Source organism: Falco punctatus, assembly GCF_963210335.1.
Source record: "Falco punctatus genome assembly, chromosome: 2".
Lineage (NCBI taxonomy): Eukaryota > Metazoa > Chordata > Aves > Falconiformes > Falconidae > Falco > Falco punctatus.
The window spans coordinates 114147719-114162512 of NC_137581.1; the positions used below are offsets into that span (position 1 = coordinate 114147719).

A 14794-nucleotide genomic window follows, 5' to 3' on the forward strand; every position below is an offset into this window, starting at 1 on the left:
CACTGTTCTTCTGAGTTGTTAATGATTATGAAGAGGTAATTCTGACACTGATTTCTAGAATTTCTGTGGTATTTTTGCAAGTGGTATTGACATCTTTAATAATGACTTTCTAAGGAATATGGGGGAGGCAGGATTCTGAGAAAGCAGAAGGAACTGACCTCTGAAGAGATGTTCTTCACTTTCAGGAGGAGAATACTACTACTGGGAGTTTGTCCTTAAAAGGAATTCTAGCTCAGGCGACACTTGGTACGGGGGAGTTGAGAACTGGCAGTAATAACAAAGATGTTAATATCTCTAGCATGGAAGAACTCCCTGTAATGAACGTGGCAGTGTATACTGAAATGCCTGTTCCACCCACGGAGCCAAACAGGGAAGAAATCACAGTGTGCTCTAGGCAAGAAAATGAAGTGATCAAATCTGCTGTGCTGTAGAATTTTTATTTTCAGTACTGCATGGAAGCTTAATGCTAACAACGAGCTTTCACATGGAGGTGAGCTCCCAAATGGGAGATAATCAGTAAGGGCAAAGAGGACGCCCAGCTTGAAGGGTTATAGGATCCTGAGGAAACAAGCAAGCTGTGAACAGAAGGAATGTGACTGGAATTACTTGCTGAGTAATGCAAATACATCCAAAACTCCCTTAGCCACCAACTGCTATCGCAGAGAGCACAGCTTCATGCTCCATTGGCAGGAGAGCTGGTTTCCAGTCATTTGGTCTCACTCCCACCTTCTCCCCCAGAGCCTGAATTAATACAGCTATGCCGAGTAACTGTTCACAGGGCTGTGCCCTAAGTCAGATCCGTAAGATGATCCATGGTTTTTAAATGACAGACTTTGGAGAGTTCATTTTAAACTGCATTAGTCCAATCTACAGCACAGCCTCACAAGCAGCAGGGTACCTACCACCGAGAGGCTTGGTGTCAGAGGAGAACAGACAGGTCAAAAAAGGAAATAAATAATGTGGCTGGTATTGCTGTTAGTTCCCATGAAACACATAAGCTAAGATGTTTGTTACTTTTCTTCCTTTTTATTTTTGTTTTTTAATGTTTCTAGGGAGACTAGACCTGGAAAAGCCTGACACGTTGCCTTTACCGTTTCTGCATTTCCCCAACCCCACTGGGAAGGCCCCTGTTGCCACAATACGACGGAAACTACAATTCATTTCTGTGGTGCCCTTGCTGTATGTAGTTACCAAATATGTATTTATTCTGAATGGCAGTTCTACCCCCTAAACTGGCTGAAAACATCTCTTGCCTCAGAGCTGGAATATCAGGTTATCATGCATGTTTGTGGAAGGAGCAGAGCCAGGCAACAAACAGGATGGTTACATCTACACAGTGAGGTGCCAGGGGCACAGAAGCCAGGTATTAGCCCAGTTGAACTCCTTGGCACCCTCTTGCTCTAATGCTGCTTCAGTTTATTTTTCAAACTGGGCACATGGAGAACCTGCTGATGAGCATTATCTGCACCCAGTGGGTCCTCACACAGACACTGCTGCTAGCCGGCACATGCCCCTGTGCCTTCCCTCTGTTCACTCTTGCCATGACAAGCCAGGGCACTTTGTGCCCTCTCAGTTCCGTTGTTACAAACACCCTAGTGCAAAGCCTGCGGCACACAATTCAGTTTAATATGTGGTTCCCTTACCTGGGGGTGAGGGGAGAGCTAAGAAACAACATCTGAGGACATTTTCCATCCTACACCTTTCATATTTTTTCTTAGTCATACATAGAGATACAGGAAGAACTGGCAATGGGCCATTTTGGGATCAGCCTTTCTAGGAAAGGCAACCAAAAATGCTGTGAGGACTTGCCTGTAACTCTGCTGTGTGATTTCTCAGAGATCTGGCTTCCATGTTGCAAAAATCCCAGGTTGCCACCTAACTAGACATGGCTCAGACCACACACTGGTCTCAGTGCACCTGTGCCCTGTTCTTCTAGACACGTAGGTCTTGCAAAGGGTACCCTGGCGGACAGCCTTGTTAACTGGTGGCCTTTCAGGAGCAATTACAGTTACTGAATATGGACTATTGCAAACAATTTTACTCCAGAATATTGTATAAAGTACAGTAGACTAATACATGATGCAAAGCAGATGATCAGGGACTGAGCACCCAAGGTTTGCTCCCTGGGGCTATGTCACTGGTACTAGTCAGATGAGTAAGATGGTCGATATTCATGCAGCATTTCTGTGTTGCCACTTGATGTGTTGAAGCACACCAACGTGTTCCCCTTCACTTTGCTCCTGTGTTTGAATTTAGTGCTTATCTGCAGGCAGCTGTTTTCCTTTTCTCCTTTTCCAGGCTGTCACTACCAGCTGTTTCACAAACACCAGTGTCCTCCCTCATTAGCTTAAACAGCTTGTCCAATATTTTGACCATGGATTCTTTCTGCTTTTCCCATTAATTGGAACCAGCTTAATCATGAAATCAGTGTAATTGAGGTGCTCAAACAGGAAATCAGTTAAGTTCAGCTGCAAGGGCTGCTTAATTGTTTTGCTTGCAAGTAAAGTTGAGCTTTTCACAGAAGTGCGTGGATCTCAGATCTCCTAAGCAATACTTGGGATGCTACCCACACTCCTCCTTTGCAGTAGTACAAAACTGTGCTACTGCTCTTCAAACACGTTTTGAAATGTGTTTTTCTGCATGCTGCACATGCTTGCGTGTTGAACTTTTAGTCTTATAATTCATTTCAAATCCTCTAAAACCCCATGTTGTTGGGAGCTCTCTAACTCCAGGCTCATTGATGTGAAGAGGGAAGTTGGGCCACTTAGGAATTGTTTCAGCTACAACGTGGCATCTTTGCTTAATTAAGAAGTGTCTCTCATCAGGATGGCAGGCTGTCCATGGAGACCTCTTGATTACAGAGCTCTGCTGCAGTAACCTTCCTTTTACAGCTATTCACAAGCACCAGCCTAAGTTGCATCTTACAGAAACTGAGGAGTGAAATTTTCCACTCAGACACCACACTGGCCTGAGCAGAAGGCAGCTTCAGATCTCTCTTTTCAGAAGTGAAGAAGAAAATTACCAAATATAAATATATATTTCTACTTAAAAAAAACAAATAAACCACATTTCACTCCCCAAGTAGTACTTAAATATACCTTGGGCTCTGAGTCTGCTACACACACAAGTTCTGCCACCGGTCGTTAGGCGAAGGCCTATTTGTGCATGGCACCAAGTGCTCCCCTCTTGGTCTTGGCAGCTCAGGCCAGCAAAGCTGCAGGTTTTGAGCTGCATCAGTCGGTTCTGGCTGCCAGGGGTGTAAATCTGCTACACTGGGGTGCATGCAGACTGCGGTTTTGCTAATTTTGAGTAGTTTTACTTTCTCAGAAGTTCTGAGCACTTAATGGCGCTGATAGTTTCAGCTCAAGGTGCTGGGACTCCCAGTTCTAGAGAAAAGCATTCCAGGTACCAGGCCCACACACCCTTTCTGCACACGCTTAGTAATTAGCAGCCAAGTTTACACATAAAGATTTGAGGGACCTGCATTTTAGGCAGGTATTCCTCAAATTTAACCGTGCAGGCCTACCCTTCAAAGCCCAAGATTGCCAAACACTTGAAAGAGAAATCCAGGAAGAGCTTCTACAGCTAAGGTACTCTTTAGTAACCTCACCTTTCCTGCAGAATCTTACTGATCTGAAGATGAAAGAGGGGTTCCAGTCCCCCTTGTCAGAGATGCTGATGGGGGTGCTATCTGCAGCAGGGCTGCTCCCTAAGGGGAGCCTACAGCCAGCAGCAGCAAGCCATGCTGGGCTATGCACAACAGGGCACAATCCCATAGTGCCAACGGCTTCTGGGCAGTTCTCCTTTGATCCATACTTACTCCTACATCCTCCAGTTGGAGGTCCACTTGCATGGACGCCGAGAGTCTTTTCTGTGATCGTACATAAATTTAGTAATGGCAAAGAAATGCAGCGGTCCTTAGGTAGGACACAGCAGTGTATCTGTTAAGAGGTAAAGCTTTTAGCTTTTTATGCTACGGTTTTACCTGACTGCCACCTTACTGAATGTTGGAAGTCCTTGCCAAAACTTGCAATTCCAAGGTGAGCAGGACTGAGGCCTGTAGAAGTACACATTCCAGCTTTGCCAGGAAGCAGGGAACTTTAAAGAGGCTAAACAACCATTTAGCAGGCTCTCGAGTGTAAAATGCATCCAGTCTGAGCTCAAACTCACTACCCTGGAGTACCTATTCAGAGACAAGTGTGCTGACTAATCTGTTGCTCAGAGAAGATGTGGTAACTGGGACATGAAAATCACCAGCACTTGCTCTAGAGGGACTGATGGAAACAAACCTGAGATATAATCAGACAGGATACCTATCACACCGTGAGGACTAACTGAAAGCGCTACACCTCCTGTAGTAAGTGGTCCTGTTATCTCTAAAATGCGACTCCATTCCCGGTGTGCAACAAGCCAATCTTACACACTGAGTTATTGTTTTATGACAGAGTTGCGCAAGTCTGGATGCTAGCAGACAAAGCTAACCTACTGCAGTACAAAGTTAGAAACATTATATACAAAATCTTATCGTGCTTTCCCTGCCCAGAGGGCAGGTCTGTATAGATGATTTGCTATACATTTGCATATTCGTTACCTAACTTACCTTACTACTACGCATGCTCTCTGAGGAGGGGTCTTTTAGTGGGCTTGGATCTTTCCCTTAGGGGGTGTGATTTTTAGTATTATAATGAGGATAGTTCACTTCTAAGGCAAGACTAAAGACCGTAAGAGCTAACTAATCAGAGTTTAACACAAACAAAGTATTCTAAGTGTGCATGGCTTACATCACAAAGATAGGATGTAAGATTCTCTCCCAAAGCAGATTCCCTTGGTTGAAGTCCCTTCATTCGTCATTCTTGACAACTCTAGAAGGTCAGCTGGACCTCAGCTCTGTGCACATATAGCTAAGTACTAAATCAGAGTTCAAGAACTTGGGAGTTTTAGCGATTTTGTGCCACTTTGGGCATTTTCTTTTTTTTTAGGCTCATTTCTCTAATTCAGAAATGGCCCTGAATCACAAACCTGTATCTAGAGCCAAGAGCTCTGGACCTGCTGGGTCCGGACACAAAAGAGCCTTGACAGGGGTAAGGCTTACCTCACCTTAGGCTCACTCATACCTCACCTTAGGCTTACTCATACCTCGCCTTAGCCTTAGCCTTACTCATACCTCACCTTAGCCTTACTCATACCTCACCTTAGCCTTAGGCTTACTCATACCTCACCTTAGCCTTAGCCTTACCCATACCTTACCTTAGCCTTAGGCTTACCTTAGCCTTAGCCTTACCCATACCTTACCTTAGCCTTAGGCTTACTTTAGCCTTAGGCTTACTCATACCTTACCTTAGCCTTACCTTAGCCTTACCTTAGCCTTAGGCTTACTCATACCTTACCTTAGCCTTAGGCTTACTTTAGCCTTAGGCTTACTCATACCTTACCTTAGCCTTACCTTAGCCTTAGGCTTACTCATACCTTACATTAGCCTTACATTAGCCTTAGCCTTACCTTAGCCTTAGCCTTACCCATACCTTAGCTTAGCCTTACATTAGCCTTAGCCTTACCTTAGCCTTAGCCTTACCCATACCTTACATTAGCCTCACCTTAGCCTTAGGCTTACTCATACCTTACCTTAGCCTTACCTTAGCCTCACCCATACCTTACCTTAGCCTCACCCATACCTTACCTTAGCCTTACCCATACCTTAGCCTTACCTTACCCTTACCTGAGGGGTAAACAGAAGTTACCGTGGGGGCTGTAGGGGCACCTCCGGCTTTGCCAGCACCAACGTTTCCCCAGCCAGCAGCACCCTCCCGCAGAGCTGGGTGACCTCTCGGTGTTTCTGTCGGCATCTCTTCCTCACACCCGTCTGCCTTCAAGCTAGGGGCACCTTTATTTCTCCTTGTAGGTCTGGAGACTTCTTCAGTGGAGGGGTCGTTGAGGGAAGGAATGAAGCTGCCCAAAGAAACCCTGAGCGCCTTCACACGTGGAGGAAAACAAACAAAAAGGATCAGCAACGACTTCCAGAGGCGAGCGTTAAGCCTGGCGACCTTTAACGCCACACGCTGCATGCGACAGCCGTCCCCGCGCCGCCCGCCCCTCACGCAGCTGGCGCGCTCCCACCGCCGCCGCCAGGGGGCGCCCCGCGCGGGCGGGAAGGCGCTGCCCGCGCCGCCCGCAGCCTGAGGGGACGGGTAGCGGCGGGGCGCGGTGCGGCCATGTCACAGCGGCGCCGGTGGGGGAAGTGGGGCCCGGGTGGGCGCCCCCCCCGCCTCTAGCACCGAACGGCTGAGGGGCGTTGTTTCGGTTACTGGCGGGGGGCTTCCCCCTGAGGCGGGGGGCTTCCCCCTGAGGCTGAGGGCCTGGTGAGTCCCTGAGGAGAGAGCTGGCTGGTGTGGTACTTTTGGCCCAGGGGCCGCGGCTGTTGGCTGAGGGTGGGAACGTGAGGGTTGCGCCGGTGTGGTGAGGCTTGTCTGGATCCATGTTTGCCGAGGGTGTGAAGCTGGGGCATTAGTGCGGTGCAGAGCCAGAAAATCCAAGTGGAATTGTGATGGGAGAGGCCTCCAGAGCGGGGCTGAGCTCGCTAGGGTCTGACCAGCATTGCCTGAGGAAACCGGTGGCCCTGGATTGCGTCCCTTTCCAGAGGGAGGAAGCTGAAGGGACAAGGTGACTGACATGCCTTGTGCAGGGACACGCTGCCCAGAGCTGGGAGCTGCGTGCGCTTCCCCTGCCACACGGTCTGGCAGACGCGGATCTAAATGTGTAAATGCTGTCCAGATCACATCTGCAAAGCGTGAGAGTCCACATCCATTATTTATAACACGGAGACAGGATCCGAATGAAGTTGCTTGTTTACGGGATGCAAAAACCATCAGTCCAGAGTACACCGGGCACACAGACAAAGGGGTCAAACTGCCAAAAGGGAAGAAACGTCTGTAGGAAAAAGATAAAAAGTTTCCTAATAAAATCTACAGGGAAAAAGGGTTTAGGTCTGCAAAACCAAGGGAGAGTTTATCCTTTCTGTGAAGTAGTGTGGCTCCATGGGCTGCTTGCAGGGATTTCTCGCATGAAAGGAGGCAGAAGGGGCAGAACGTGCTCATATATGTTATCCTGTGAGCTAAGTATGAAATTTATGAAAGGGTCTGCTGCTCCACTGGAAAATGTTTGAGTTATCATCCGATAAACAAAAAAGGATTAAAACCACTCATGTAAACTGCTCATTTCTTAGCAAAAAGTGAGCATATTGTTTGTCTGCAGAATAATAAAAAGGCAGATTGGCGGTAGCTTTTCCTGCTTTTATTCTCCATGGTGACAATTCAAAAGCAACAACCTTGAAACTGCAAGCATGGCAGATGTATAATGCTTGGTAATTGGGGCTGAGGATGTGTCCCCAAAAGCTATAAAAGTGTAGTGTTTTCATTATACAGAGCATTATTATGTCCTTCTCCACTCCCCTTCCCCCCTCCCCCCCCCTACTGAAAATAAGTTCATTACAGGAGAGAAGGAAATCTAAGTAAAGTAACAACAGCCAAAAAACAACCCAGCTCATTGATAAACAGCAAGAGGACTACACCTCCGGGCTGGGGCTTTCAACAGGGTCTATGAAAAGTCAGCAACAGCAGGCACCAAGCTCCCAGCCCTGAGTCTCCGGACAGTGTAGCTTGTACATACAGAACTGAAGGTGAGTCTGTTGGGATGCATGACAGGGGCAGCGTTGGTGCTCTGCGGACTGTCTGCGTGGGACAGGGATGCATAAGAGGCTCCTTTCACCTCCAAGTTCATTTTGGTGCTTGGGGTACAGAGGGCATGTTGTTCTCAGAGCACTAGATGTTTTGCAGGAAAAAAAAATACGTATTTTTCTATATAAAATGAGCAGGTGTGATAAAGAGTCCCCACCAGGCATTAGAGATTAAAACCTTACCGTTTCCTTGAACTGAATTTTGCTTTTCAAATGAGCCCATCAACTTTTAGTTCATACTTTTCAAGTCAAATGTTAACTAACAGAATCTTGGAATCCCATTTGCTTGCTATGACTTCTGAAATGCTGCTTCTCTCTGGCACTGCTCTCACCAAAGACAATGAAATCTGAATGCATTTGCTTCTGCTCTTTGCACTTCAGAGCTCTGGCTGCAGCTGCCCTGGTTTGAAAACAATACGTCTGATGAAATAATGTTCAGCTTTAATTTTTAAGTTGTTTGCCGTAACATCCCTGCTTGGACTTGAGAGGATATCTAGAGTGCTTGGGGGTTTGTTTTGTGTATTCTGTAATTTTTTTGCTTTTATAGGGGGTAAAAATGTCTTTTTACAAAATGCCATTCACTCTACATGTAAATTGACTAGAACCTCTAAGCGCAACGCCGAAGGTTAACTGGAAATAGCCAAGGAAAGCAGAGGGGTCAGAGAGGGATTACAAGCATAACAAAAAATGACAGGCAGAAAGGGAGAGGAGGTGAAGGTCTCTCCTGGCAAAGGCCCCTGTGCAGGCAGGGGTGAATGTCAAAAAGCAATTATAAAGGTCACAAGAGAATTCATATAGGAATCATGGTAGATTCATTCCTTTAGTATTGACTAACTTTATTCTGTTTCTCATGCTGGTAATCCAGCTGGCATTTTTAAGATCATATCAAAATGATAGCTGCCCTGTCACATTACATAATGGATCTCTTTTCTGTTCTCCCAGGCCATGGGAAAGGGACTTCAGGAGCCCCAAGTGATGATGAGGGTGGTTTTAACGGCACAGCTGTTGTAGAAAGCAGGTATGGCCAATATAGCCTAACAGAGATGCTGTACCAGAGGTATTTCAGAGTCACAGGGTCAGATCTGCAGCACCTGGCTTATGCCAAAGGTCTCTTTGCTCCTGGACCCAGTCAAGAAATGAGCTGAAGGCCCTTCACTTTCCGTTTCCACATGTCTTAAACCCTGTATGTAGTGACACAGGACAGGTCCTCACCTGTCTTTGTGTGAAAGCTCCCTGGAGAAAAGGAAAGGTAGCTCCAAGTGGTTTCTCAGCAAAACAATCTCCACAATATTAAAATTATTTTCAGAATAGCCCAGGCATGATAAACATTGTGGTGGCATGTTTATGTACCTGGAAGAGTTTGTGGCAAGGTTTTGACTTACAAAATGTTTTGTGATTGCTCCTTCTCAGGGATTTGTATTTGTACAGCCCAGGGGCTGTCCTGCATCTCTCGAGAAGCAGCTTTGGGAGCGACCTTGGTTCAAAAGAGACATGGGCCTCTGAGTATATGGAGAGTTAGCAGTTACTTTGCTCAAGACAACCTGGAACTGTAGGAGCAGGCTGGCAACTTGACCAAAACAAGTTTTTGCATAATGTCAGATCACTCTGTCATCGGATTGAAGCTGGTCGCAGCCCAGTGGTGGCATCCATGTGTGGTTAACTCGCCTGAAACTCCCTGAAAAAAATGCTGAAAATGCCCCCTTCTCCCTGCAAAAGGCTAGTTCCAGCTTACAATATGCAATACTTTCTTTGCTGCTCCCTCCCACAAATTTCTCTGGCCAGTTTTAGGTAAGTCTGGAGAGGATCAGCAGGTAAAAGTTTCTTCGGTGATTGCAAAACCATGTGTCTTACATTACAGGTGAACTGGTATTGCCCACTTGGAGTGGGCTTGTTGGAAAAGGTCAGGAAAGCAGTGTAACTGCTGACACAGGCAGCACGCACCCGGAATCAGGAGCCAGAATGAAAACTGCAATTCAGTGAGCTACAGAGGGACCCAGGCATCAGAGCAGAGCTGGAGTCTCTCGGGGAAACTCCGCACATGTGGCTGCCAGTGCTGGCTGCAGGGAAGGTGAGGTGGGCCTGGGGCACGCTGCTGGGTGGTCACGTCTGACCTAGGAACAGGAACAAAGGCTGGGATGCTTGCAGTTCCAGTCTGGCATGTATTATATGCCAGCACAAAGACCTGAATAATTCTAGCTGGCTGTCTCAGGTGATATATGTTGGATTTCCTCAAAATTTTGTAAGTATTCAGCGTGCTAATTTTGGTACTTTTTCCATTCCAGTGGAAATGGAGTGGTCTGAGGATATTCACACCGAAGTTACTCACTGGAATCTTTACAATGTACTTTAAAGGAATAATGGGATTGCTGAGAAGTCATTACCATTGGGGTATTTATTTTCCCATTCCATTATGTCAAAACTTTTTTCAGTAGCCCAGATCACATTTTTGACAGCACAGCCAAATTTACTGCTAATGCTTGATCCTGCATCATCTCTGTTGTCTTCTTAGCAAGTCACTGTTGTGATGCTTCATTTTAAGGCCAGAAAACCATCCATGTCCTTGACATGACCCAGACATCCATATCCTGTATGAAAAGGATTTTAATTTTATGCCAGCAATAAAAATTGATCACTGGAAAATTTATAATTTGACACCCTGTAAAAACCAGAATAACCAGGCTCGTTATTTTCCAGCGCCAGCATTCTGCAAGTGTTGTGAAAGATGGCACAGACACAAACCATTACTTCTTTTCTGAAGCAAGAGGCTCCTCTCAGCCTCTCCACCTGCCTATGGCCCCCTGCTCCCCTCTGCTGCAAGTCACGGGTCATTAGGGTTGTGCAGCTACAGAGACAGAAGCCCTACTCTACGTCACTCCTCACTTTTTGTTTTGGTCCATTTGGTGCTGCAGCAGACACATTTCTAACGGGAAAAATAAAGATGGCATGAGGACAGACCCTAGCAGTAACTGAAAATTCCTTCAGATTTGTATAAGGAGATAGAAAATCTAAAATTTTAGAGCAAGGTGGAGCTGACTGACAGGTGCTGCCCATATCTGACTTCAGGGAATTAACAGCTGCTCTTTTTTTTGGAACCTGAGATTTTTATAATCTGGTATAACTCATAGAATCACTAGTCATAAAATCTTCAATACTTTTCCAAGTATTCCAAGTACTTGGATTCAAAAGAAACGCTGGAGTTCTTATGAACAGTTGTTTCTACCATTAAAATAGTTTTCTTACGAGAATTAGCTTGCAAGTACTTACTCATAAGCTAGATACAATGGCAATTTCTCACACATAGTGTACGAATGCCCTGAAGTACCAGCATTGAGCAAACAAAACTGACTGAAATACATGAGGGGAAGGCTTGTATTTTTAATACACACCACTCATTCCCAAAGGCTTGATTAACTCGACTACAGCGACTGAGATAAGGGGCAGGCAAAACTGAAATGAGGAAGAGATGGTGGCACTCTGGCTTTCAGCATGATTTAAAAGACATAGGTATGCGGAGACTGTGAAATCGATGTTTTGGCCCCTTTCTGACACAGCTATTGTTGCAGATGCACTTTCACATTTCTGTGCAAAATGTTTCCTGCGTCTGCTGGGTGTCAGATAGAAAAGACAGCAGGCAAAAATCCCATGAAATTCATAGCATAGGGGTTCCCAAGGTTTTCAGACCAACCAAACATCAACATTTCTTGCTGCTAGTATTGTCGCATGTCAGGGATGAAATGTTTCATTTAAAATTGAATGTTGTGTAGCCCTGTACACTTCTCAAGGCCATCAAGACTACAGATGGCGCCGACCTGCCCACCTCTTGTGAACTATGCTGTGATTTTCCTAGGAACATACAATAAAGATGAGCAAAGAGGAAAATACATAAAATCTTGTCTCTCCAGCCAAATACAAGTAGATGTAGTTGGCATCCAGCTGGCAAATGTAGTTTCTAAGCTGCTCTCCCTATTTGAAAAATCGCGGCAGCCAGGCCCTCAGTGACTGGAAAAGGGAAAACATCACACCCATTTTCAAAAAGGGTAAAAAGGAGGACCATGGGATCTACTGACCAATCAGCCTCACCTCCATGCCCACCAACATCATGCAACAGATCCTCCGGGAAGCTACGTGGAGGCATATGGATGGCAGGCAGGGCATGAGACAGCCAGCACAGCTACACAAAGGGCAAATCCTGCCTGACCACCTGGAGGCCTTCAATGATGTAGTGACTGTGCTGGTGCTAAGGGGAAGAGCAATTGATGTCATCCACTGTGACTTCTGTAAGGCCTTTGACGCAGTCCCACCCAAACATCCTTGTCTCTACATGTGAATCTGATGGGTAACTATTGGAGGGATAAGGAATTGGCTGGATGGCTGCATCCGGAGAGTTGCAGACACCGGCTCTACATCCAAATGGACATCAGGAACAAGCGGTGTCCCTCAACTGATACTGTTCAGTCTTTTATTAACGACATAGAAAGTGGGACTGAGCACACCCTCAGCAAGTTTGTGGGTGACATCAAGCTAAGCGGTGCAGTTGATTCATTTTTTTAAGGGATGCCACATGGAGGGACCCTGACAGGCTGGAGGAGTGGGCCCATGTGAACCTCATGAGGCTCAACAAGGCCAGGTGCAAGGTCCTGCATGCAACTCGGGGCAATTCCCAGTATTCATACAGGCTGGGGGATAAAGGGATTGAGAGCAGCCCTGCAGCAAAGGGCTTTGGGATACTGGTGGATAAAAACTGGACATGAGCTGGCAATGTGTGCTTGCAGCCCAGAAAGCCAACCATATCCTGGGCTGCATCAGAGGCACCGCCAGCAGGTCAAGGGAGGTGGTTCTTTTCCCCTACTCTGTTCTCCTGAGACCCCACCCAGAGGGACACCAGCACAAGAATAACACAGACCTTCTTGAGCAGGTCCAGAGGAGGCCCACAAAAATGATCAGAGGGCTGGAACGCCTCTTCCATGAGGAAAGGCTGAGAGCGCTGGGGTTCAGCCTGGAGAAGAGAAAGCTCCAGGGAAACCTTACTGCAGCCTTTCCAGTACTTAGGAGGGGGCTTCTAAGAAAGATGGAGACTTTTTACCAGGGGCCATGGTTTTAAACTAGAAGAGGGTAGATGTAGGTCAGATGTAAGGAAGAAACTCTTTACTATGAGCGTGGTGAGACACTGCAACAGGTTGCCCAGAGAGGCTGTGGATGCCCCATCCCTGGAAATGTTCGAAGTGAGGCTGGATAGAGCTTTGAGCAACCTGGGCTAGTGAAGGTGTCCTTGCCTATGGCAGGGGGTTGGAATTAGATGATCTTTTTAAGGTCCCTTCCTGCACAAACCATTCTGTGATTCCATGATTGTATGCCCCTCCAGGGTAAACCCTTCTCTGTCCAGAAAGACTCAGGACTGGGATTTCCAAAACTCCAGTCATCACCAGAGGAGTGTGGGAGGAGAAGAAAGCCATCTTCCTTTCATCAGTTCACCTTTCAGCATGAAAACTGCACCATCATCCATATCTATTCCTCTTCCCTGACCATTCCTGGTGATCTAGCAAAGGAGTAATACGGAAAATAATCTATCATTTTTATGCAGAACTGAAGTGATGTTCAAAAATGTCGTGTTCAACACCATATTGCCAGAGTGAGCACCTGAGGCCAGACCCCCTCCCAGATTTCCAGAGATGGCATTTCAGAGGCTGACCACGTGCATTACACAACAGGGCACTAAGTTGTTTCCAGGCGCAATAGGGATCAAGATACTGGACCTTTAAATGTTCCCATCATCTTCCTTCACGTTATTTTAGCAGATAAAAATTAAAGAAATGACTGCATTATACCCTATGAAAACCAGAATGTCAGGCTTCCAAATGGTGTGAGGCATTCACTTCTAAATTTAGCTGTTCCTGAGACAACAGCCACTAAAACCATGTCACGACTGAAGTGAATGAGATGGTTGTACGTGAAAACTGTGACTTTCAAAGCTTGTGTTCATCCAGTGTTAATTCTTTTCCCATTGCTGTTACTGCTGTCTTTGGCGTCTGGGAACAATGACCAGAAAGGAGTAATACCAGTAGCACAGAATGAAGATCTGCAGCTGCCCTCTCACTGAGACTTCCCCATTTTTGCTTCTTTAAAACAAAAAGGCCACTCACTATGCAGAGATGTCTGGTGGTGCTGGAAGCAGAGCACCACCAAGGCTAGAGCACTGCTTATGGTAGGGTGTAGTAGATATTCTAGCTTGAAGCTCTACAGGGTCATAGCTCAGCTGCAAGGAAATGCAACCGTATCCAAACAAATCACAGTTGGGATGGGGGGAAAAAACACATCATGCTCTCATCACAATAAAAGCTACTTTGATCCACTTTCAAAACAATACATCAATCTCACCTGCGACTCTCCTCACACAATGAACAGAACTAAATATATTGAACAAACCAGCCCATAATTGTCTCTCTCTCTGTTCAGCCCCTGCCAAACTAACACCTCATCAGTCCTTTTCTATAGTGTCTGAAAGGATGTAGATTTTCTTTCACGATTTAGGACCCACTCAGCTGGAGGCAGTCTGCAGCTGTAAGAAGGCCTCCTCCCAGCATGGGGATGGTACAGAAAAGGCTGCAAGTGTAAGTATGGAGACAATTTTGATGCAAACAGAGAACTGAGGAGACAGAGAGCAACAGGTACGCACACAGGCCTCTCTCTGCACGTGAGACAGGGGGAGAGGCACAAAGGCAGCCTTGCTTGTAGTTCAGGGCGGCCGGGACAGTCAGGATGTAGCTGCCTTCCAGCACAGAACTGAAAGCACTGGAAAACAGGGTGCCAAAGAGAGCCCTGGCCTAGTTTTCCTGGCAGACTCCCAGAGCCTCTGAGATCGAGCGCTGTTCATGGGAGTCTGCCTCTTACAAAAGCCTCTGCTCCCCCGATGAAACAAACAATTGAGTCCACGGCTAACGGCTGCAAAGTTTCACGGAGGCTTGTCTTGCTTGTTGCTCTGTATTTTTTCCACTGCAGCCCATCAACATGACATGTCCACAACAACGTCAAACAACAAGGGACATCCTCGTTGGGAAATCGTTCTGA

General features: G+C 46.4%; 1 protein-coding gene across 5 annotated transcripts in view; it reads right to left on the reverse strand.

Moving 5' to 3' along the window:
* Positions 1–7265: 7265 nt before the first annotated feature.
* The window catches only part of ILDR2 (immunoglobulin like domain containing receptor 2), a 46196-nt gene continuing 38667 nt past the window's right edge, over positions 7266–14794 (reverse strand). For all 5 annotated transcript variants that reach the window (XM_080374553.1, XM_080374551.1, XM_080374557.1 and 2 more), the window contains one exon: positions 7266–14790. In XM_080374553.1, the coding sequence (XP_080230679.1) occupies positions 14755–14790 (36 nt within the window). In that variant the 3' untranslated portion in view covers positions 7266–14754. The remainder of the gene's footprint in view (positions 14791–14794) is intronic.